Source organism: Hemicordylus capensis, chromosome 6, assembly GCF_027244095.1.
Source record: "Hemicordylus capensis ecotype Gifberg chromosome 6, rHemCap1.1.pri, whole genome shotgun sequence".
NCBI lineage: Eukaryota > Metazoa > Chordata > Lepidosauria > Squamata > Cordylidae > Hemicordylus > Hemicordylus capensis.
The window spans coordinates 165,105,462-165,128,441 of NC_069662.1; the positions used below are offsets into that span (position 1 = coordinate 165,105,462).

At 42.3% G+C, this 22,980-nt stretch overlaps 1 protein-coding gene across 22 annotated transcripts in view; it reads right to left on the minus strand.

Moving 5' to 3' along the window:
- Positions 1-22,980, minus strand: part of OBSCN (obscurin, cytoskeletal calmodulin and titin-interacting RhoGEF) — a 287,341-nt gene that overhangs the window by 54,917 nt on the left and 209,444 nt on the right. For 19 of the 22 annotated variants that reach the window (XM_053262303.1, XM_053262302.1, XM_053262301.1 and 16 more), the window contains one exon: positions 1,816-1,942. In XM_053262303.1, the coding sequence (XP_053118278.1) occupies positions 1,816-1,942 (127 nt within the window). Of the gene's footprint in view, positions 1-1,815; positions 1,943-6,788; positions 11,694-14,749; positions 14,793-22,980 lie in introns of those variants that run through there. The other 3 variants (XR_008309945.1, XM_053262321.1, XM_053262320.1) reach the window with 3 other exon arrangements.

A 22,980-nucleotide genomic window follows, 5' to 3' on the forward strand; every position in this document is an offset into this window, starting at 1 on the left:
CCTGATCTCACCTTGGTATCTCTGCAAGCCTTAGTTAGTCTCACCCTGCAAACTAACTGCAGTCTTGGATCCTGGTCATTGGACCTTGGTGTCTCAGATTAAGGCTATGGCCAGGAGCACTTTTTACCAGCTTTGATTAATGTGATAGCTCCACCCATTTGTTGAAAAGAATGATTTCAAAACAGTGGTGAATCAGTTGGTAACCTCCAGGCTAGACTACTGGAATTATGGTGTGTGGAACCACTTCAAATCTAACCTGGTTCAATTCGAACTGGCCCACTTCAACCAGTTCAAGGTCAAACTGGACCAGCCCCTCAAAAAGGTCCAAGTTCTAGCCAAACCAGGCCTGGTTCGGATCAAACCAGTTTGGAATGCTTGTAAAGGGAAATCTGGTAAGGATTCCTCTTTACAAGCAAAAGTGGATCCCTAGGAACTAAAAGGGGTTGAGAAGGGCAGGCAGAGAGGCGGGTAGGTCACCTTAGGTGTGGCAGCTCCTCTAGACCCCGCTGGCACTCCCCCCATCAGTGCGAGCCAGTGGGGACCCAGTTCGGGCCTCTGTGTAGGCCTAGAGGCCTGCACGGAGGCCTGAACTGGGCCCCCTCTGGCCTGCGCTGATAGTGGAGGGGGAACACCGGCAGGGCTTAGAGGAGCTGCCACCACCACTGCCGAGGAGCTGTTGCCATGCCTAAGGTGACCACCCATCTGCCCCCCCTTCTTGACCCCTTTTAGTTCCTAGGGATCCCCCTTTGCTTGTAATGGAGAAGAATCCTTAGTGGATTCCCCTTTACAAGGATCCCAAACTGGCTGAACCGGGTTGGACCTGTTCAAGGGCATGAACCAAACCAACCAGTTTGCGGATCGGTGGTTTGGTTCAAATTCGAACCAAACCACTTCGAATGGTTCCATGCAAGCCCCTAACTGCAATGCACTCTATGTAGGGCTACCTTTTTACGCAGTTCGGAAACTTCAGTTAGTCCAAAATGTAGCAGCCAGATTGGATTCCGGGGTAACTCAGAGAGACCACATCATGCCTGTTCTTAAGCAGCTACACTGGCTGCTGGTATGTTTCCAGGCGAAATATAAGCGCTGGTTATCACCCACCTTAAAGCCCTGAGTGGGTTAGGCCCAGGTTACCCGAGAGAACGCCTTTCCTAGCAAGTTCCCTACCGCTCATTAAGATCATCAGGACTGGTCTGCCTTCAGGTGACACCAGTTCATCTGCTGACAACCTGGGATTGGGCCTTTTCAGCTGTCTCCCCTGGCTTGTGGAACGCACACCCCATGGATATAACAGGCTTATCATCTTCAAGGGCTTTCAAGAGAACCATAAAGACCCATCTTTTCATCCTGGCTTTTAATAATATTTAACTGGTTTTAAAAATGAGATTCATGTTACTATTTCAACTGTTTTTATTTTACTAATTTTAATGGTATGGAATGAATGAATGGTTTGAATTTTGGTTGGAATTTTGGATGTGATCCACCCTGAGCCCTTCTGGGATGGGCAATGTTTCAATGAAATAAACAAACATATCCCAACCCTCTCTGTACTGTAAATAAACAACTAGCATATCAGGGAGAAGGCTGCACTTACTCCCCGGCAGGCTAGCTTTTCACAGGCTGGACGTTTTTGTTGTTTAAGAGTATTCATGCATGTGTCTTCCCGCTTGCTTTCTGAAACAGTATAGTACTTGGAGATTTTGAACGTATAGATCAGTACTTTATTTAAAGCCCTGGATCTGAAATAAGAACCGCTGATAGAATACTTGAACTGCGTGACATCCAGGGTTGATCTGAACTGCATAATGGTGCTACCTTGTAATAGGAACGGAGTCCTCTTGAATCCCATCATCCTGGAGAGGCATGTTCTTCTGAGCAGTGCTTGGGCTGGGTAATTTCCCCCTTTTGTCTGGAATGTTGCCAGTAGTTCCCTGCTGTTCCACTGGCAGCGAAAATAGAACTGGTTAAAGTAACATATGTAGGGATGAGACAGAGGAAAAATGAGAGAGCAGCACTAGCTCCCCATCACTTTTACAAGCTATCTTGAGCTGTTGAATGGTGGGGTAAAAATGGATTAAAATAAAATAAATGTTAGACCCATCATCTCTCAAATGATCTCCTTTTGAATTGCACGATTTGGATGAAAGGGACCCAGGTTACAGCCTATCGCATTCTTACAAAGAAATATTCTGAACAGAGCAAAGAACATCATCACTGAGATACCATAATATATTCCTTCTTATTTTATATCTATTTCCCAAAGAGCTGGAAATGTTACAATCCTTAGGGATGCATAATTGGAGCACCTGCGGGTGAGAGGGAGGTACTGGTAGATTCTGGATAACTTTGCAGACATGTCAGTTTCACAAAAATCTGAAGGGGGGGGGGAAGAAACCTAAAGGGCCACCCCCATCGCTCCAATTACTGCTCAAATGTCACTCAATGGAACAGAATATTCATGGATGCAGAGGACACTTAACAGACGACCAAGCGGCTGGAGCTAATGAAACTCATTGGCAAGGAAAGGGGGAAGGAGGGTTTGAACAAAACAAAAAGAATGGGACATTTCTCAATTCTTGGCGCAGTCACAACCCCTTCTGTTTCTGAGGGGGATTCCAGCACAGTACGAATGCAATGATGGTTCCACAAGTACAGCTGAAATATTTGCCTTTTTGTTCTCATCCAAAAGACAGGTGGCAAATGGGCGGGACACTCACCCTGACACTTCATCACAGCTAAACCAGGTTGAGACTTTTTCTGTCCCTGGCATTGACATCCTCAAGACAGACCATTCATGTCACCTCAGAGATGACATCAGGTCTCTTATGAGGATGCAAACTTGCTGAATTGGACTGCTGCCAAAACATAAGGGCGTGGTGGGGGTGGTAGTTTTTCCTTCTGTTTTTAGAAAGATCTATTGTTGGTTTCCTGTATCCTTATTTGATTGTAGCATTTGTCTGTAAGGCACCTAAACACCAAATGGTGGCAGTGGGGCTATAGAAACAAGTTTGGCTGTATTATCAAGTAATTATTAATAGTGCATTATATTTGTATTATTTGCATATGTGCCCAGAAAAATTGAGGCACTTACAATTAAAATGATAACATAATAAGAAGGTATTTCTCTCTGATCTTTTCTTGTCTGATCTCCCTCTAAAATGGATCCAATTGTTAATTTTCTTTGAGCCTCCCAAATACTAGAGCAGGAAAAGAAACAGCTCCCTCTCTATAGATAGATAGATAGATAGATAGATAGATAGATAGATAGATAGATAGATAGATATGAAATACAAGTCACATGTTTATATGGATCATTATACACAGTTGGCCCATTCCTTAGCTTTAAAACAAAAATCAAAGGAGAAAAGGGGAGTATGCATTGGCACCTATTCCGCCTATATTAACTAATATGTACTAAATACAGTTCTGTTCTGACAATGTATCCTGCATTTGCAGCAAAATGTGGTGTGAAAAGGAGAATCGCATCTACAAACACTTGGGGACATATGGTAGCTCTGAGACTCGGTAATATTCTCCAAAGTAAAGGTTCCTAGGGGCTGTGAAAAGGTTGTGAACAAGGACAGGGTGACATAAATTAATAAATAAAATATCATGGGCTTCAACAACGTCGAGCAGTTCACAACAGGCAGTTGGGCTCCAAGCACTATGAGAAGGGAAGGACGACAGAAACAGGGCAAGCGACACTCAGCCCTAGGCTCAGCCAAGAGTTGTGGGATGGTTCAATCTCCAACATTTGACAGAAGAAAATAACTACACTTTCCTTTTGCACCTGAGGCATGTTTGCTTGCCAGTAAGCCCCACTGAAATCCTTGGAATTTACTTCTGAAGAAACCACCACAGGATCAGGCTAGATTTGAAACTATCTCTGTGATGCCTGAACATGTCCTTCTAAAGACTTTTGGATGCATTCGCCTCAAAATACATATTTCCCTAAAGTCCAGAACTTGATTCCCCCCCCCCCCCCGTGAGCATGCCATAAAAGAGCACATTTTTCCTGCAGTCTCTCATTTCCCAAATTGTTGGAGGAGTCTCGTAGAATCTCTGGTCAAAATCCCTGCTCTGAGCACAAAATCCAAAGCTAGAGCTTCCCCAGCACATGCCTGTCCAGGTTCTGCTTGAAGACTTCCAGTGAGGGTGAGGCCCACCTATTCCCCTCCACCGCCCCCTGGTAATTAGTTCCATTGTCAAATGGCTCTTCTTCTCACTAGGAAGTTTCTCCTAATGTTCTGGCAAAACCTGCCCTCCTGTAACATAAGCCCATTAGATCTAGCCCTGCCCTCTGGGGCAGCAGCGAACAAGTCGTCCTTGTATTCTTTTATGTAACAGCTCTGTTCTCTGGCACAGCAGCAAACAAGTCGTCCTTGTCTTCTTTTATATGACAGCCCTGTTAGGATGTCCTCCCTCAGGCTTCTCTTCTGCAGGCAAAACCTGCCCAGTTCCTTCAACCTTTCTGCTTAAGACTTTTGTTTTCCAGACTCCTTTCCAATTTGAAATGCAGTGCCCAGAACTGGACATAGTACTCTAGAGGAGGTCTGAATAATGTGGAATAAAGTGGAATAATTTCTTTGCATGATCTGGCAACTATATATGCAGCCTAAAAATTGCATGAGCATTTTTTGCAGTTACATCAAATTGCTGGCTTGTGTTCACTTTATGGAACTGCAAACCCAAGGCTTTTTTTCACATGTGCTACTGCCAACTTAGGTATCTCACTCCTAAATCTGATTTTTTTGGGGGGGGGGTCTTAAGTTCAAAACTTGGCATTTTCTTCTGCTAAATTTGATTGTATTAGTTTCAGCCCTGTACTCCATTCAATCAAGATCATTTCTGAATTTGATCCTGTCTTTTACAAAAATGTTTCAGAACTTCAACATTTAACTTATGCTAACAAAACTGTTAAAATGATTTCCAGGACAAGCAGACAATATTGCACCATCCAAAATAGGCAAAGAAGCATACAAGTTTGAAAGCTGGGTACAAAATAATCACAGAACAGCCCCGAACGCAGGGGCATAGGAAGCTTGGATGGGACCAGGGGACCCCTGCCCCCTGAGTGTTCTTTCACAAGGACAAAGCTCACATGCACACACCCCAAGCCACACACCGTGCAGCCAACATCAGACACAAGGGGCGGGGCCTGTGCCAAGAATGGGGTTGTGACAGTCCCAGCAGAATTTCATTTCACCTGTCTGTGGTTGGTAGAATCACTGAAAGGGAGCTTCCAGGAAAAAGAGTTCCCTTTCAGTGATTCCATCAACCACTGACAGGGGAAATGAAACTCTGCTAGGGATGTCACAACCCCATTCTCAGCACTGTCCCCCTGCTTGTGTCTGATATCAGATGCAGGGGAGGGGCCAATGCCAGGGAGTGGGGAGTCCATACCTCACCCAGCCCGCATGAAACACTGGCTGCAGAGGAGAGGAGAGCAGAGGAGAGGGGTGTGCTTTGCTCCCCCAGTCAGCAAGTGCTTTGCTCACCAGCTGGGTGCAGGAGGGGGCAAGGGGGCGTCCTGGGCAAGGGGGAGCCTTGAAGGCCTTCCAGACCCTTGGGGCCTGAGGACAATTGTCCCTCCTTGCTCAATAGTCACTACGCCCCTGCCTGAATGCAAAGAGAGCCAATATTGTTCAATACTGCTCATATATAACATATGGGAACAGATCACAAACCTACCTTTTGCAGATAATCACACAGGAAAAAGAAAACAGGTGGAAGGGAAAAGAAAATGGTAGCTGAATCAAGTGTGGGCCCCTCAGATGTTTCTGGTTGCAGGAAATGCCCAAATCTATTCATACTTGACACTGGCCAACCCTGCTTTAAATTCTGACTCCTTTACTGCGTCTTGGCGCCCTTTATTGTCCAAAATAATCTGCACAAAGCAAACTGCTGAAATAACTTGAGAGGAGGAGAGATCTTCACACCACTTTATAATAATCAAAGAACCATGCTGCTGGATCAGGCCAAAGGTCCATCTACTCCAGCATCCTATTTTCCCCAGTCATGCCTCTGGAAAGTCCAGAAATGTGGGGAAATGGCCACTCTCTTCATGGCTTCCCAGGAACTGGTAGTCACAAGAATACTGCTTCTGACTCTTCTTTCTCTGTTATGAGGACACAGACGATGCTTGTAATGTAGTTCCTAAATGCAAACCATTGAGGTAGGTGTAGATGTAATTACTCATTGGACCAATTTCTAATGGGCTTGACTCACACCTTTCTGCAATGAAACCCCCTTTCCCAAACTTACCCTCTCTAAGGAGGGGGGCAGAAGTAATGTTGAGGTAGTCTTGCAGAACTGGGGGTTTCAGTCATGAGCATCCACTGAGACCAGGAAGCATGGGGAATGTAACTGGGAAATAACGTTTGTTTTTGTTGTCCATGTACACTTTCAGATTGTGCCTTCTGCTGCCACGAGGCCTCCACAACACACCCACTCATACTGCAAAGGTTAAATTTAGAAAGGAGGGCTGTCTGTTGGTGAAAAGCTTTTCTTGACTCAATTCTTATGGGCCCCACTTAAACAGGTTAATTAGTGCATGAGTTAAATCAAGCCTGGACGAGCTTGCCTAGCCACCCATCATCTGTATCTTCCTTACCATTCCCTGCTTTTCTTTGAAGCCAGTTGCAAATGAGTTCTGGGGAGGCTCAAACAGGGGCTTCCCTTTCCAGCTGTAAGAACATCTGCCATTGGATGCAGAATCTAGAGCAAAGCTACGACTCTAAAAAGTGACTATTGAAAACCACACAAAAGCAAGACACAAAGCAAGTGAGTACTATGACAGCTGATAACAGACATTTATTGATATGAAACTGAGCATCTAATGGCACATTCTGGCAGATTTTGTCTGAGGTTGCTTTTAAAATTCTCTCTCAAACAATCTTGTTTCCACTTTTGTCACACCTTCCCTTCTACCAGGAATTTGCAGTCAGCTTGGTTCTTTTGTACTGAGGTTTTTAAATACAAGTTCATGGTCTGTTCTACAGGAAACAAATCCCCACACATCTCCTTAATTTTCTAAAAACTGTAAATCAGTTACAAGCAAATTATATTTTAATTGCTAGGAAAATATTTTGAAAATGAACATATAGGACTTTCCATAGCCGTTTAAGTTGATTTAAAAAAAAAAATGTATAGGATGCATAGTTCCACCATCTAGCTTTTCTGTTTAAATTTTTAAACAAAATGTAAACAGATGTTGTTTGGGTTGATCAAGAAAAATACAGTTATTTCTTGTAATATATTCCTCTTTGGTTAGCAAGCTATTACTCAGGAAAATAAAACTGAAAAATAAGCATTTCTGCACAGTTTTTATGGACACAACACTTTCTTAAAATTTCTGATTATAAGATTACAGGAGGCCAGTATTTGCTGTTTCATAATGACTGTGGTCTAGATTTTCATGAACATATTTTAATTTAAAAATCTGGCCCTGATCATAATATAATCTTCAGCAAAGAGGTATTTTTATCTTTTGTAATGTCGATAACATTTCAATGTAAAATGCATAGTGCAATAGATGCTAATGTATAATTATGTTTCTTAATTATATACAATATAATCAATGAGGTGTTTGAAAAATGAAAGTTACTACATAACGAGGTTCGCCAAAGATGGCCACTGAGAAATGTCCAAGCTTCTACAAAAGTAGTGTGTGTTTATTTATTTTTTTAATCATGTAAACTGGTATTGAATACAGTTTACATGATGAAAATGGAAACTGGATTTCAAATTACTAGTTTAATTAAGTGACAAATTCAAGTGCCATTCTTGAGATGAAAATATAAGCGGATTATTTTTAAAGCTGGGTTCAGAGGAAGCCTTGATAATATTTGATGGTATCTGGTTTGGGAACCTCAAGAAGCAATGTCACATTATTTCCCCAATAAAAAGAAAAAGAATATGAAAGTCTATTAAGACAGGGAACTGCCTTAGCATATCTGTAACATTATTACAGTATTTCATAATATTCAGACAACAGATTTGCTTTCTCTAGTGGTATTTTAATATGTAAATATATGTCATAGTAGTAGTAAAATACCAGTTTGATTTTTGGACTTTAGTTTACACTAACTCTTTGGGGTGGATATCTTAATTCAATTTAATTCTACATCTTAGAAAGCAATTTTTTTGTTCATTTCTTTAAACAGGAGTCAGACTTTTGCTTCCCCTTGTCCATTTGGGAGAGTGCATGTAAATAATAAGGGAGTGAGGTAAGTACTCCTGAACAGCCCTTCCAGAAGTATTTGGTGTAGTATCCCTCTTTTGCCTTTGCTTGAACACAGACATGGGTTTATCATTTTCATCACACAGGCAATGCCAAATCTCCCAAGGCCAAGACTACACCATAATGAGATCAACAGCAAACACTGAACAGATTACAAATGGGTCAAATATTAGGCCTAGGAAGCCATTTCTGGCAAGAGCTTTTGAGGGTGCTGTCCATGAGGGTGCTGTTCACCCAGATTTAGTGAGCAGCCATTCATAGCAGCACTGCCCTAGCTGTTCTGGTCATGCGGCTGCTGCAGGCTATATCCTTGAGTATCCATTGGTTTTTTCACAGGCATGTGTGTCTGAAGTCAGTTGGGACAGTCCATGCGGACAGAAGGTATCATTTGAACCGGTCCAAAGGACAGGATCTAAGAGATGTGGTTTACCACATGCAGACTCTTTAATCAAATACTTCCTGAAAAGGATTTAGTAGCAGCAGGCACAGGAGCTATGCTGCAAATACTTTAATTTGGTACGATTTTGTTACCAGATTAGGAATCTTTTATCATCACTAAAATGCATCCATTGTAACACTGATAACGATTAAAACATTCTATAGATGCAATTAACCACTTTACACACTGAGCGGCTATTCGCTCACGAGTAAATTAATTGATGGTATTTCATTTTTCAGTTCAGTATAACATTACCTGTATCAACAGGCTTCCCATTCCTCTATGGTGTTTAAGATGCAATAAATGCTACACTCCTTATTTTCTGTTTATTAAACAGGTAATGCCAGTTCATAGGCATTCACTTGAGGAACTAGTTAAAAGAAAAATGTGTATTCGTTATAAACAATTGTCATTCTAGTACAGCAAGAGTTCACAGCCTTGGGTCCCCAGATGTTGTTGGACTCCAACTCCCATCATCCCCTGCCACAATGGCCAAAGGGGATGATGGGAGTTGTAGTCCAACATCACCAGCAGGCCCAAGGATGGGAACCTCTGTGCTAGAAGATGAAGACACAGCAGTATAGGAGGTGCAGTCTGCCTCTGAAGCTCTGTGTGTCAACAAATGAAAGCTTGCACTCAAGCAACATTACAGCAACACCGCCCCACAAAAAATTATGATAATATACTGGTTTTGCTGAGGAATGATGCAGGCATTACAAACGTTAAAGGTCAAGGTGCAGTCCACAAGCATCTAAAAATTATCCGTACTTAATTTTAGTTCCACTTTAGTAAGTGGAATTAAGTACAAATGCAGTTTTAAGCAATGTGTGGATCACACTATGTGAACACAATCTGCTTTCTGCTTTCCTCTGAAATTGATGACAAAACTTAGAAAATCAGCACTGAATTAAAAAAGGCTGGGCAGCCTCCTCAGTCAATTGTCTGAGTTTAATTCTACGGCAAAGAAATGAACTAACTGATGTCAATCGTACATTCTGAAAGGTACGCAAAAGGTCTGTGTGACACACAAAGTACATAATTTTTAAAGCACACTTAAGTGTGCAGGAGTACATTTTATGGTCGTTATGTTGTTTATTAAGTGTCAGCTCAGCTACTTTATGACAGTCTGGCGTACACAACAGCAACGAGAAACACGCTTAGATGAAAATGCTCAGCCTTCTCCTAGTTGCTAGAAGGCACTGCCAAAATGGTGACAGTGCAAGCTGCTTTTCATAAGGCTTGGCAGCTTGAAATATTTTTAAACAAAAATGACACTTATTTCGATCTCATCACTAACCATGCCCTAGATCCAGACGACTTGTTCCTTATTACTTTGCTATGGAATGGTGTGCTGTTTAAAAATCACAATCAAATGGTTACATTATATATACTGAACTGACAGAAGTGTTCCCTTTAAGACTGGAAAAGCTCCACATTTCATTTTAATATACATTTTCCTTGAGATGCTTTTCTTTTACGTTCTTCTTGATTATTCCCCGCCACAGTTTTCTCCCTAAGATTTGGCGTTGCTTAATGCTTACAGTTGTTGTTCATGGTAAAGTTCATAACTGTTAGTGGAGTTGAGAGTTGGATTCTGCTCAACTTTGGGAGGAGTCTTCCTTCTTGATGCTCAGTGTAACAGGTTCTCCAACAGCACTGTAGCTGAGGGTTCTTGTGGATACTTCTGTTTTGAAGCTGGACTGTCCACTGTCTGTGGACAGCTGAACTTCGGTGCAGAAAGATGGTATCAGTTTGAATGGGGCTCCTGCCGAAGCTCCATCAGCTGCCACACTTGGTTGTGGTGCTGCCATTGCTGTTGTGCAGGACTCACTGACATGGAAAGAAATGTTAGATGGACCCCTGGACTGCATTCCGGTCACCCTGGATGCTGACAACAAGACACCTCCTGGAAGATGCCCCTCAAACTTGCTAAAAAAGGTTTGCCTTGGCTTAGAAGCCATAGGTCTGCCTACATTCAGCAAGACAGGCTTCCCAATCGTTGGCTTGTTGATTTCGGTCTGGAGCACAGCTATTTCACAAGGTTTGTCTTCTGCAGAGTTAGGATTGCCACATCTATATGTCTCCCCTTCCTCAGGGACATAATCTTCAAGGTCTTCCAAAGTTAATGCTTTCCCATTACGCGTGAGGATTTTGAGATCTCTGTTTCTAATGTTGTCCACCTCTTCTGGCTCATCAGTGATGATGCTTTCTCCCTCTGTAAGGTCTTCATCTTGCACAAGACCTGATGATTCTTCTTTGGAAGCCCATGTTGTATCAAATTTGACAGCATCATCTTTAAGCTCTGGATCTCTGTGTGAATGCAGACCATCACCACTGCCCATCGCAGCGGTCTCTAATGGTTCATCCACCAAGGCAACCATGGGTGAAGTAATCTTACAAACCGATTCCTGAGGACAGTTCTTTCCTTTTTGTTCAGACCTATCGTGAGAACTTTCATTTTCAAGGTCAACTGGTATTCCCTTGCAGTCAGCTCCAGACATTTTGATGTCTGGGGGCAGGGAAGAGTTGGCCTGCTCCACTAATTTATTGTTTGAGTTATTTGTGTTTGGGTCATCTTCAGGAGAACGCCTGGGTCTTGGGCCAGACCAAGTATAACTGGATGCCGATTCATCTTTTTCTGATCTTGCAGGGGAAGATCCTCTTTTCCTTGTAGTTTGGGTTGCCTTCTTCACATTGAATTCAATGATTTCCTCTACTTCAACCCATTTGGGTTTTTGTTCCTCCACAGTAGTTTCCACAATGATACCTTTGACTGCTGCTCCTTGCCTTTCATCTGGCTCTGTTACAAACAATGTAGGGATTGCTGCCTTTTGCATTGCTTCTGGGTCATGCCTGTGGAGAGGCTGCCTAGTCTTAGTCACATAAACTTGCTCGGATGTCGAGAACTCTGACCTTGACGAGCGAGAAGGAGAATAGCTCGAAGACAGGCGGGCAGGAGAAAGTCTTCGTTTGACCCTTGGAGTCTTCACCACTGTTGTTATAGTTTCCTCTCTGATGATGAAAATGTTGCAAATTGTGTGTTTGTATGAAGAGCATTGCTCCACCCCGCTACCCCACCCTTTACACTTCATCACATGCTAATATTGAAAAAACACCGCAGCAGTGTTAGGTTTGTGAGTACTGTGGCAATATGTGGATGCTAGTGTTTGAAAAGGGCATGCAGCAACATACACTTGCATATCCGCCTCAGATTCAGAAACAGATTCTCCAGTGGAAGAGAAAACTATTCAATGAACCTCAGATCCATTATACTCTATTTCTTGAATGTTTCAATTATAAAGTGTCCCCCCCACCCCGTCATATAGTGTTCATTTCCAAAAATAAACACACTGTTTAAATCCCATCACGATGTTTTCAACACTAATGTTACATCTTTTTAGTATTTGAACAGTTGTTATTTAACAGTGGTGTGTGTGTGTGTGTGTGTGTACACGCGCGCACGCAAGCAAGCAAGCAGGCAGGCAAGCAAGCAAGCAGGCAAACTCAGAACACAGTATTAAAAAGTAAAGATCTAGCCAAGTATTAAAAGAGAGACTTCAATGAAAGCCTATTTTGCCAAGATATTGGTAGTCTCACTCTCTGGGATTTCTCTTTCTGCTTGACTGGTAAAAAAGAAGTTGGACTAGCTAGATTCCATCCACCACTATCCTAAACACCATCTGAACCTCACCTAATTTTGTTAGAAACCTACAGTCTCTTCTCGTGTTGAGTTTGCATGTAAAATTCAAGAGCTACCAGTTTCCACTGTTGCACAGTGAAAAGGATATTTATCATATATTCAAAAATCTCTTTCCTAATCATGCAGAATTTATGAAAGCAAAATCTGGCAGATTGGAATCAGAATTAGCCTTTATCATATTTCCCCTCATCTGAAATCTCAGGTTACTGCCAAAGCCTAGGCAACTCCTTCAAGATCAGGTGGGACCAACTGCAACCAAAACATGAGCTTTCAACAATCCAACATGTGGAGCACAGAGGTGCTCCTGGAAAACCAGCTGTGAATTTGCCTTATCTTCCAAACATCCTGTAACTAACTTTTTATTTCATTGATATTTAACACTGGCATATGAAAGGTTTTTGCTAAACAGACTACAGGAGCCCTGCCTTACTCATTCATATTCACCACTAGCATGCCCACTAGTAAATGCCCATCTTTATGATGGGTTTATATGAATGCAGAAAGGGTCTGTGCATTGCAGGGAACCTTATCCTCCAGATAGCAGCCACTGAGAGCTGAGCCAGCTCCGATCTGCATAGCCCCAAACTAGCTTCCATTTCTTGATGCAATTCTAGATTGAGATTGGTTTGGGAAGTTCGTTGAGATTGTGCAGTATTGGTTGCACAATGCTAAACTCTGGAACTCACTGAAATGTTCCTAACCAGATGATCAGGACTGGATGAACTGTGCACATAGCTTACAAAGAACTCAAATGGGGGTCGCAGGAGCTTGGGGAAGTAAACTGGAAGGCAACAAAAAGCAAAGCAGTCTACTCCCTTCCTAAAGGACTGGGACAGCAATCTGTTGGGAGGGGTTGTAGCTCAAAGGTAAAGCACCTGCTTTGTGCTCAGAAGATCCCAAGCTCAATCTTTGGCATCTCCAGGTGGGGCTGGGAAAGCTTTCCCTCCCCACCACATCTGAAACTCTAGAGAGATTCTTAAAGTCAGTGTAGACAGTCTGGGCTAGATAGGCCAATGGTCTGATTCAGTATAAGGCAGTTCTATGCAAGAAGTGACTTTGATACATATTGATGATCTTGGCTATTCAGTTCCGAAAGGAAAAGTTGGATTTCATTAATAGGAGACTGCTGTACATGAGACGTCTGTTTTATATGGAATTAAAAAGGAAGCAAATGTCTTGACAGCCCTTTCAAACCAGCACACTCAGCCTCAATGTTTCTGTGGCAGAACTCTTTCCACCACTGGCTAAAAGTATTTAAAAGAGCAGTCTCAGCAGCAGAACTTTGGTGAGAAAAAGAGAAACTCTGGTTCCTTCATGAGATTCTCTTGTACCAGGCAGAAGATGTACTAGAGCTGAACATGGTGGCTGGTTTCCTCAAGCATTTTTGCATCTTCCCCAAGAGCCTCTCTGTCCCGCAGTCATGGGCAGCATGGAAGAGCACAGGAGTGTTGGGGAGCGGGAATGTATCAGCCACCATTATCAAGCCACCAAGTCAACATTCTCTATCGTCTCATGCTGTGCTATGCCGGCAGGCAATGACAGAGCAGGGAATGATGTCCAGCTTGCCTCAGCAATAATAGGATGACTTCTTTTCCTTTTCCCATTTGTTTGCCATCAGTGATGCTGCCAGGTAGCCCAATCTGAATGATCACATGGCACTGTGACATCACCATGATGATTACATACCACCTGATTTGCTGGGATCAGGTAAATAGGAAGGGGAAGATCTTTGAAAAGTTGCACTGAAGGAGCAGCCAGCAGTGCCAGCAAACAGAGATAAACAAGTGTGCAGAAGGATGGGGGACATTTTTGGCCCTCTAGAGTACCCTTTGCAGAGTTAATTTATTCACCCTCAAAAATTTGGCCCAGTACCAACATGAAGCCATTATGTGCTGAGAATGAAAACCAGGCTACACTGATAAATTTTACAAAGTCCTTCATAAAATCATTTCACGGTGAATTTAACAGGAAGAAAGAATTGCAAGTTAAGAAGCATGTTAGTACACATAAGCACATCTTTTGAAGCAGTGATGTTCAAAGATGGAGTCCTGGTCCTAATGAGCAGGCTTCGGCCTGCTCAGACTCCAGTTGACTTGCCACAGAAGATATCAGAGGAAAAATTAGGATTAGACCAAAGTCACATATATCCACGTGCTCGTGTTGCTGGATTTGCAGTGAGTGATGGCTACTGGTTTGTTGTTTGTCCCCAACCTATTGCTTCCTTTTCTCATAACACAAAAATACCACAAGGTCTGATGGGATGGGAAGAAATACACTTGCATGGCCAATAAATTCAGTCTGGTTATTGGGTCATGCAGAGGCATCACATCACATCACAACACGAATGTTAAAAAATATCAGCACTTACATGATGATGGTTTTCTTGGGCACTTTAGTCTCTTGTTCAGTGACTACAAAGAAAACAGTATGAACAGCATGGGGTTAAAGAAAGGCAAAGCTGGAACGATTACATTAACTTTGTTAAGTTAATCAAGAGAAAACCTTGATTGGAAAGAATCATAATTTAGAGTGGGGGGAAACACACACACCATCCCATCATTGCTTTCTGTGGTGATTTCAAGTGTTATTTCTAACATCCCTAACCAATACTGGGAAGTTTTGATAGTTAGATCCACAAATCACTTAAGCTGGCAACGTACTTACACGTAAAATGGCTTAATCCAATTCACACCAATGGAACCAACATCCTCAGCATAAATCGCATGGATGTACCAATTTGCATGGCCCAAAAGCTGCCGAAGGCCTCAGCCAGGTAATTTTATGTGGGTGTTAACTTGGTATTGGGTTGCTTTTGTTTTATTTACCCCAGTTACTAGGGAGAAGCAGACACTGGCTGACATCCTGACTAAATTTACTCAGTAGTACTACTCGGACAATACTCTAAAGGACTACTAAATTTCAATAGGACTTCCTCTAGTAAATGTAGTCAGGACATCAGTCATTAATACCCATTCCTGTGTACTCTTAGCCCCGCCACATGCTGGGAGTTTTCTTCTTTCCAATATAGGTTTGCCTGTGGACAAAGCGTGGAGTTGAGGTGAGACTGGAAAGCAGACAAGGAACTTGTGCACTTGATTTCAGGTCAGAAAATGCCGTGCTATAGGGCAGTTAGTCAATGCATGTGCAAATCTTAATTGGTTTGTGGATCAGAACCGAAGGCTAATTAACCAACAAGTTGGCTGCTAGTGAGGTCATTCACACAATCGAAAACTGTGTTCTACCAGGGTTTGGGAGCTGTGTGTACTCCCAATTTTTGATTGTGTGGAAGCAAGATTAGAGGAAAACCTGGGTAGCTTTTTCTCCTACCTTGCTTCCACACAATCACTTCTACCCAGGTTTTCCTCTAACCTTGCTTCCACACAATCAAAAATTGGGAGTACACACAGCTCCCAAACCCTGGTAGAACACAGTTTTCAATTGTGTGAATGACCTCATTGTGTCTTTATGTAGATTATTGTATGTAGTAATACTAATTTATCAAAACATTTCTAAAAAGGAATCCAAATGTTATATATGAATATTTTAATAGTAATAAAACTATGGTTTGAAAACACTGTCCAACTGTGCTAGAAATTATTGAAACTATTGGTGATTTTGAAATGAACTGTTGGACTTCCCAGTTTGACACAAGAGTTTCAATGATAATTTTGTATTAGTTTTATTGAGATATAAAGATATATTTTTATTGATCCAGTTTTATAGCTTGCATAGTTGGACAGTGTTTTCAAACCATACAGTTTTATTACTATTATATTAAAATATTCATATATGATATTTGGATTCTATTTTTTGATGTTTTGATATACTGCTGAATCCAAACAGGGTTTTGTTTTGTAATACTAATTTATCCCAGTTACCAGGGAGAGGTGGCCTCTCCTTCATGGGAGGTCTTCAAGCAGAGCCTGGACCATCATCTGTTGGGGATGTTCTTTCTATCTTTGGATGCCCTGCATTGGGCGGGGGGTGGGTGGTGGGTGCAACTTCATCTTTCTATTATTCTATACCCCAATAATGTCATGAGTGACTTTTCATATGTTGAACTGGGGCAGGAAGAAGAAAAGAAAATCCAAATCCTTGCTTATATTTTGAGCAAAAAAGAACATACTGAGTGGCTTAAAGAATGAAGATAATTTAAACAACAAACTAAGGATGAGATCCTCCAACAATATACACTGGAGTAAGGTCAGTGTTAACCTCGGGGACAGTACACATTACAGACAAAAAGGAGGGGGGATACATCAGAAAATAAAACCAAGTCAAATGTGAACAATCCAGATCCTCAAAATAGTCTCCCTCTCTCTCTTTCCCTCCTCCAGGTAAAAGTAAAAGTACTTATCTCTATCTATCTACCTACTCACTCTATAAATGTTACAGTAACTACAGCCATGAAGGTATTTTAAAATCTGTATCAAGACCATATTATGGGTGATTCTTTTTAAACTGGACCTCATAACTTATCTATGCCTATATATTGGCTTTTTATAAAGAATAAACATGTCTAATGGCTTGTCTTTGGAGCAGGGATTAAGCAAAGCACAAGATAACATCTCTAGATGTAATTCGTTAGTAAGCTCTGTGGGAAAGTGCCTGTTACTTAATATTGTGTTTTAAATAACCAACAAGGCATTTCTCATGTTACCCAGGACTCATTCCCACACCTACAAAGCAAATTTGCATATTAGGCATTCAAGACAACTGTATGCCTTTGCAGACATAGGATTGTTCTTTATGTATCTTCATATGCTTTTAAAGCATAACATGAGAAGCAGCTTCACAAACAATTTTGGGTTAGAAACCAGCACACAGAATCACCTGAACATCAGGGTTTAGCCCTTTTCATCACCCCATTCATAGGCTGCAAAGTGGGGGTGCATCTCAGTGATTGGGGGTGATACAAAGGGGGGCAACATTTTTGCCCCCGTTACTTCACTCTCCCTGCCACTTCTATACACACTCTTTTTTCATTTCCTTGAAAAAAAGAGATCTTTTGGTTCCTCTTCTTCTGCAGACAGCAAAAATTGCTCCCAATTCCATCCTCACTCTGATGGTACCCATCCTGAAGCCAAATCAGAGTGAGGGCAAAATTAGGAAGCAATGCTTCCTCTCTACAGAGGAAGAAACAGAAGGCTCTTTAAAAGAAAAAAGAAGAAAAGAAAGCAACTAGGAACAGTGGGAGAGCAATCAAACTGTTAGTGGTGGTAGTGAAAATGGTGAGTTAGTGTGGCATGATTTTGCCTGTAAAGCTGTCCCATTCCCTTCAAGCTGAAAAAGGTCTTCTGAGAACTTTCAGCCAGACATATGGGCACTTTGGTCTGTTTTCAAGTTGTGTGAATTCAGTAAATGCACATCAAAATAGCAATCTGTTGGTGAGCACGAATACCTACAGACTGTCCACATGACACTTCCAATTGAAATATTGAAGTAAAACCTAGCCTGATGCGTTATTCAGGCCCAGTTTGGCTTGACTTGCATTTAAAATAGAAATTAGAGATCAAAGGCACACTTTCTGAGAAACAATAGGAGTGAACCTATCCTATTTTCAGAAAGAAGAGGAAATTAGCACAAGGAAACCAATGTTTTCTTTTGCAACTTTTGGAAACACTTTAAAAATGGCTGGTTGTGATATTTTGGCTGCATTTAGCTTTGCAAAGCAGAGGATCCCGATAAGCTGGTTAAAAGCTGTGATGTGTGAAGGCTAGCCATTGTGTTTATGCTACAGGCTCTCTTTGTTAACATGTTAAGCCAGCTATTCACACAATGTAGGGCAATACAATGGATGCGAAGAAAAATAAAACTCAGAACTCCTTGAGTTGCATGGAAGGTGGCTTCCAAAGAGACTTTATTATAAATTCTGTAGATCCCCTTGAGAAGCAAAGCGTCATTTTCATTGTACATTTATTCAGTATGGTTTACCAAGAAAACTAATGGATTTACTTATTTGTGCTGTGACAAGGTAACATCCAACATACTTCCATGCAAAAACATCGACATTCACTCTACTGTAGGAGGCTTGTTAAGGGATAGAAAACATTTTCCAAAATGCATTTATGAAACTTACAGTAATCTACTAAAGTCACCATTACAGCTTTATAATTAATTAATTAATTATTGTTGCAATTATATCTTAAACAAGAGGAAAAGTGTTATGTCTTTCAGGCAACAAAATTTCAATCCATTCACTCTAAGATCAATATTGGCATTTACAATGGATGAACAGCTCTGAAGATTGAAGTTGCTAGATTTAAACCCCAAAATAATGTTCTTTTAACATCTTGCCCATTCGGAACCCTAAATATGTCCTTCTGCATTTGGATTAAATATAAGGTTACTAAAAACAGATCCAAATAGTCAGTATTTGCACTCTAAAAGGTAGAGTATTTGTAACTGCATACCAAAATCGCGTGTGTGTTATAGCTGTTCTCATGAGCAGCCTGGCCTGGACTAGGCTGCTCGTGTGGCGCATCGGGATCCATGCAGATCCCAGTCTAACCCCACTCCCAAGCCCGAGTCTGAGCTGAGGTTAAGGGAGAAAGCACTCCCTTAACCTGTGTCTCCTCAGGCTCCATGACAGAGGCCTAGAGTGCCTGTCTGGTGGGAGAATACCTAAAGGCACCAGGCTCATTGTGCATTGCTTTGTTGGATATCTGGAAGCTGGGAAAACAAGTCCTGGCCTCTGTTGATCTGCGCTGCTCCTGGCAGTGTGGGTCGTGTGGGTGCACGGCTCACGCACCGAAGCTATTAACATCAATAATCTGGGGGATGGTAGATTGAACCCTGCCTTTCCCCCTGCCCACCAGCCCAGTTATGTCAACTGCTGGTGCCGCCAGCTCCAGTATCTTCTGAATAGATGGAAGTAAGATAAATTGAGAATTAATGGTATGGAAAAGCAACATATGATCAACATAACCAACCTTTAATGGGCCACCAAAATAAACTTAATAATAGTCAATTGCCAATAAACCTACTAAGAACCAATTAAACACAACTGTCAAACAAAAAGTGGTGCTAGTGAGATGAGACATGATTGAAGTTCTCAACTGCAAGAACGCAATAGGTTTGGTTTCCTGCCAAATCAGAATGAGTAATTCTTGGGAATTATCGAGATGATCAGTCAAAGTTTATTCCAACCATATTTTCTCCCTTTGCAGGATAACCTTCCCCTTTCTGATACGGATAAGGTTAACCTTGCTGCAGATAGGATAAGGTTAACCTTGCAGCCTCCCTGGGTGGATGAAGATAATTACATGCTGCTTTTTGGAAAAAAATAAAGAAAGATGTCCACTGCAAAAGACACATCCTTCATATCACTAAAAATAATTTTAAAAAACAAAATAATCACAGAACGCTAGGGCATGCTTGCATGGAAAAAGAACTCCAGCTGGTCCTATCAGTTTGGCTTAAAGGCTACATGAATGCTTTTGCAATCGAGTGGTACAGCTCAGTCTCTCTGGAATGATTTTTTTTTTTTTTAAAAAAATCACCAAAAAAAGAGGAGGAGCTGCGAGTTCTTCAGCTCAGAGTCTTTGAGGTCAGTGACTTGAGTCGGAAGACGGACAAACTGAATGCTGATATGCAGCAGGGAGAAGGTCCTGCACTGTTGGCTAGGGAGGACAGAAAGCTGAGTGGTGAGTACGTACGATTTACACCAGGCTGAACTAATCCAGATGTTTCATGTTGCCTGCCAAATACAAGGACTGATACTGCCTGGTTCTGTACTTTTCTGAGACTGAAGAAAGTCTGCACACACACACACTCCATAGGTTAGGGCCCTGGCTCAGACCTTGAGTTCCTGAATCACGTCCAGACAGAGGCATCAAGTACAAAATGACTTTAAGAATACAGGGTTATGTTTGCATTTTTTTTATTAGTTCACCTTCAAAGAACACTAAACAAAGTTAAAATGAAGCAAAGTTAAAGTGAGAGAGAACTTCAGACTGAAGATTCAGTCTGAGAACCTGGTTCTCTGTTATACCCCCTCAACAATTTTGAAACCAACCAGACAACTGGAGGGCATACAAGTCTCACACACAGTGAAGGAAGAGGATCTGGATAGTGGTTCCATCATCCATAAATAGTGGGTTCTGCGCCTGCGCTGATCAGCTTTGGGTAGAATTCGTTAGCTCCTTGCGACGCCAGCAACCGCCTGTTGCACGTGACTGTAGTAGCCTCTAGTGGTGGTTGGGCATCTCTGCAATCAGTTTCTACTGTGCCTTTCTATCTTGTTGATTTAGCTCAGAGATTCTCAACGTCAGGTCCCCAGATGTCATTGGACTTCAACTCCCATAATCCCCAACCAAAGGCCACTGGGGCTGGGGATTATGGGAGTTGAAGTCCAATGACATCTGGGGGCCCAACATTGAGAAACCCTGATTTAGCTCACCTTAATTCTGTGCTCAGCGATGCATTTCCCCTGCTTCTTTCCCCAATAGCTCCCAGGAAAATTAGCCACCCAGTAGAGAGACAAAGGGAGGCAGACTGACAAGGGTTCCTGAAGTATTCTGTGCTGGCTTTTGATCAAACCCTCCCAAGTGAGCACAAGGTGATGGAAAAAGTCATTCTGGGGGTGAAGGAAAATGATTGACTATTCCACCATAATTCAGCCTGCTCATTCCTCACTTTAACTAAACAAACAGTAATGGATTCTAGAAAAACTACCTCCCAGTCTTGCTGCCATCCAAAACAGGGGCAGAGCTACAATAGGGTAGAGGGCTCTAAAGAACCTGCCCCATTCTGCCTCCAGAGCTGTCTTGCCTTGTCACAGGGGCCACCTTGCTCGCCTCCACCGACCACTCCTGCTGCTGCCCGTCGCCATGCTTCTCTCTGCAGCGGTGCGCCATGCTGCCCATCCCCAGTGGCAAGCAGTGCTCCTAAAACCTGCTGCTGCTTCCTGGCCGCTTGGGTTCTGACGGTCCTGAGGCAGCTGGGAACAAGGGCCCGTGTGCTCGTTATTCCCAGCTGCCTCAGAGCTGGAGCCGGCTGGAGCGCAGGCAGTAGTAGCATGCCTCCTCCCTTGCTGGGGCTGGGGAGGCTGCTCCCGCCTCACCTCTGCCATCGCCACTGCAGGAGGAGTCTGCTGCCAGGGTAGAGGGCCCTCCCTACACCACTGCTTCCTTGTGAGGCACGGCTACAACATCTGGAGCTTTTTAGTTTAGGGGGAAAGGTGACTACAGGGAGACCTGATAGAGGTCTATAAAATTATGCATGGTGTGGAGAGAGATAATTTTTGCTCCCTCTCTCACAACACCAGCACCAGGGTCATCCCATGAAACTGTTTGGCAGGAAATTTGGAACTGACAAAAGGAACTACTTTTTCACACAGCACCTAATTAATTGATGGAATTCTCTGCCACAGGATGTGGTGATGGCCACCAGCTTGGATAGCTTTAAAGGGGGCTTATACAAGTTCATGGAAGATAGATCTATCAATTCCATACAAGACATATTACAAGAGCACCTAAACTATCCAGATCCTACATTTTCTGACTCCTAATACCACCAACACCTTGGAAGCAAAACAAATACCACCATTAATGTACCTCTTTCGAGAAGGAAATCTGATCAAAGTATTGCTACTGTCCCAATGAAGATTTGTAGCTGAGTCCAAATGTTCATTACCCACTAATAACCAACATACAGCTCTAAAAACTCTTCAGCATGGGGTAGTGTTTAGAGTGTTGGACTGGGGAGACTTGAGTTCAGATCCCATTCAGCAATAAAGCTCAGTGGGTAACTTTAGGCCAGGCATTACATCTCAGCCTAATCCACCACACAGCAGGGCAGATGGAGATCAATTATTTAAAAATAAAAATTGGATCTTTTAAATTTAAAACTGATTTTAAATATTTTTTATTAAAATAATTTGTAAAAAACTGAAACTGGATTTAAGTTATAAATAGTAATAATAACTAATTATGTTGTATGAAGATACTTTAAAGATATATTGTTCAATAGTCTACAGAGATGAGAGATAATTGTGATTTAAATAATTAAATGTAGTCTTTCTGAGAAGTGATTTAAATCAAATTCGCCCTGCCTCACAGGGTTGTTATATAAGGACAAATACATCTTTAAAAGAACCATATACACTTCTCTGAGCTCCTTGCAAGAAAAGCAAAGAACAATTAAGCAAGTAAGCATGGGGATGATTCTGCCCTTCCATTTGGAAGGCAAACAGAGCAGGTATGGAGTTGCACCCAGGCTCCATGTCCAATGTGGCCCATGCCAAGATTTATTCCAGGATTTGGAAGATCAGTGTTGGGGGGCAGGGGTGGCTGTTTGCAACCCAGGGCGGAGGCGGAGGAGAGGGAGGAGGAGGAGTAGGAGAGGGAGGAGGAGGAGGAGGAGGAGAGGGAGGAGGAGGAGGAATATAAAATAGGCCGGGTGGGGGGGCAAATTAGATGAGATAGTAAATGCATCATTATCTACTATCTTCCCTTTGAAAACCACCCCAGAAGCTGAGGTGGTTATGGACTCCTGCTATGGACCCCTGGGGATTCCTCTGGAGTGTATTTTCTTAGGTGTGCTGTCCTTCCCCAGTAGCTAGAAGGTTCTTTGCCTCTAAGCTGCTACAACATCAAT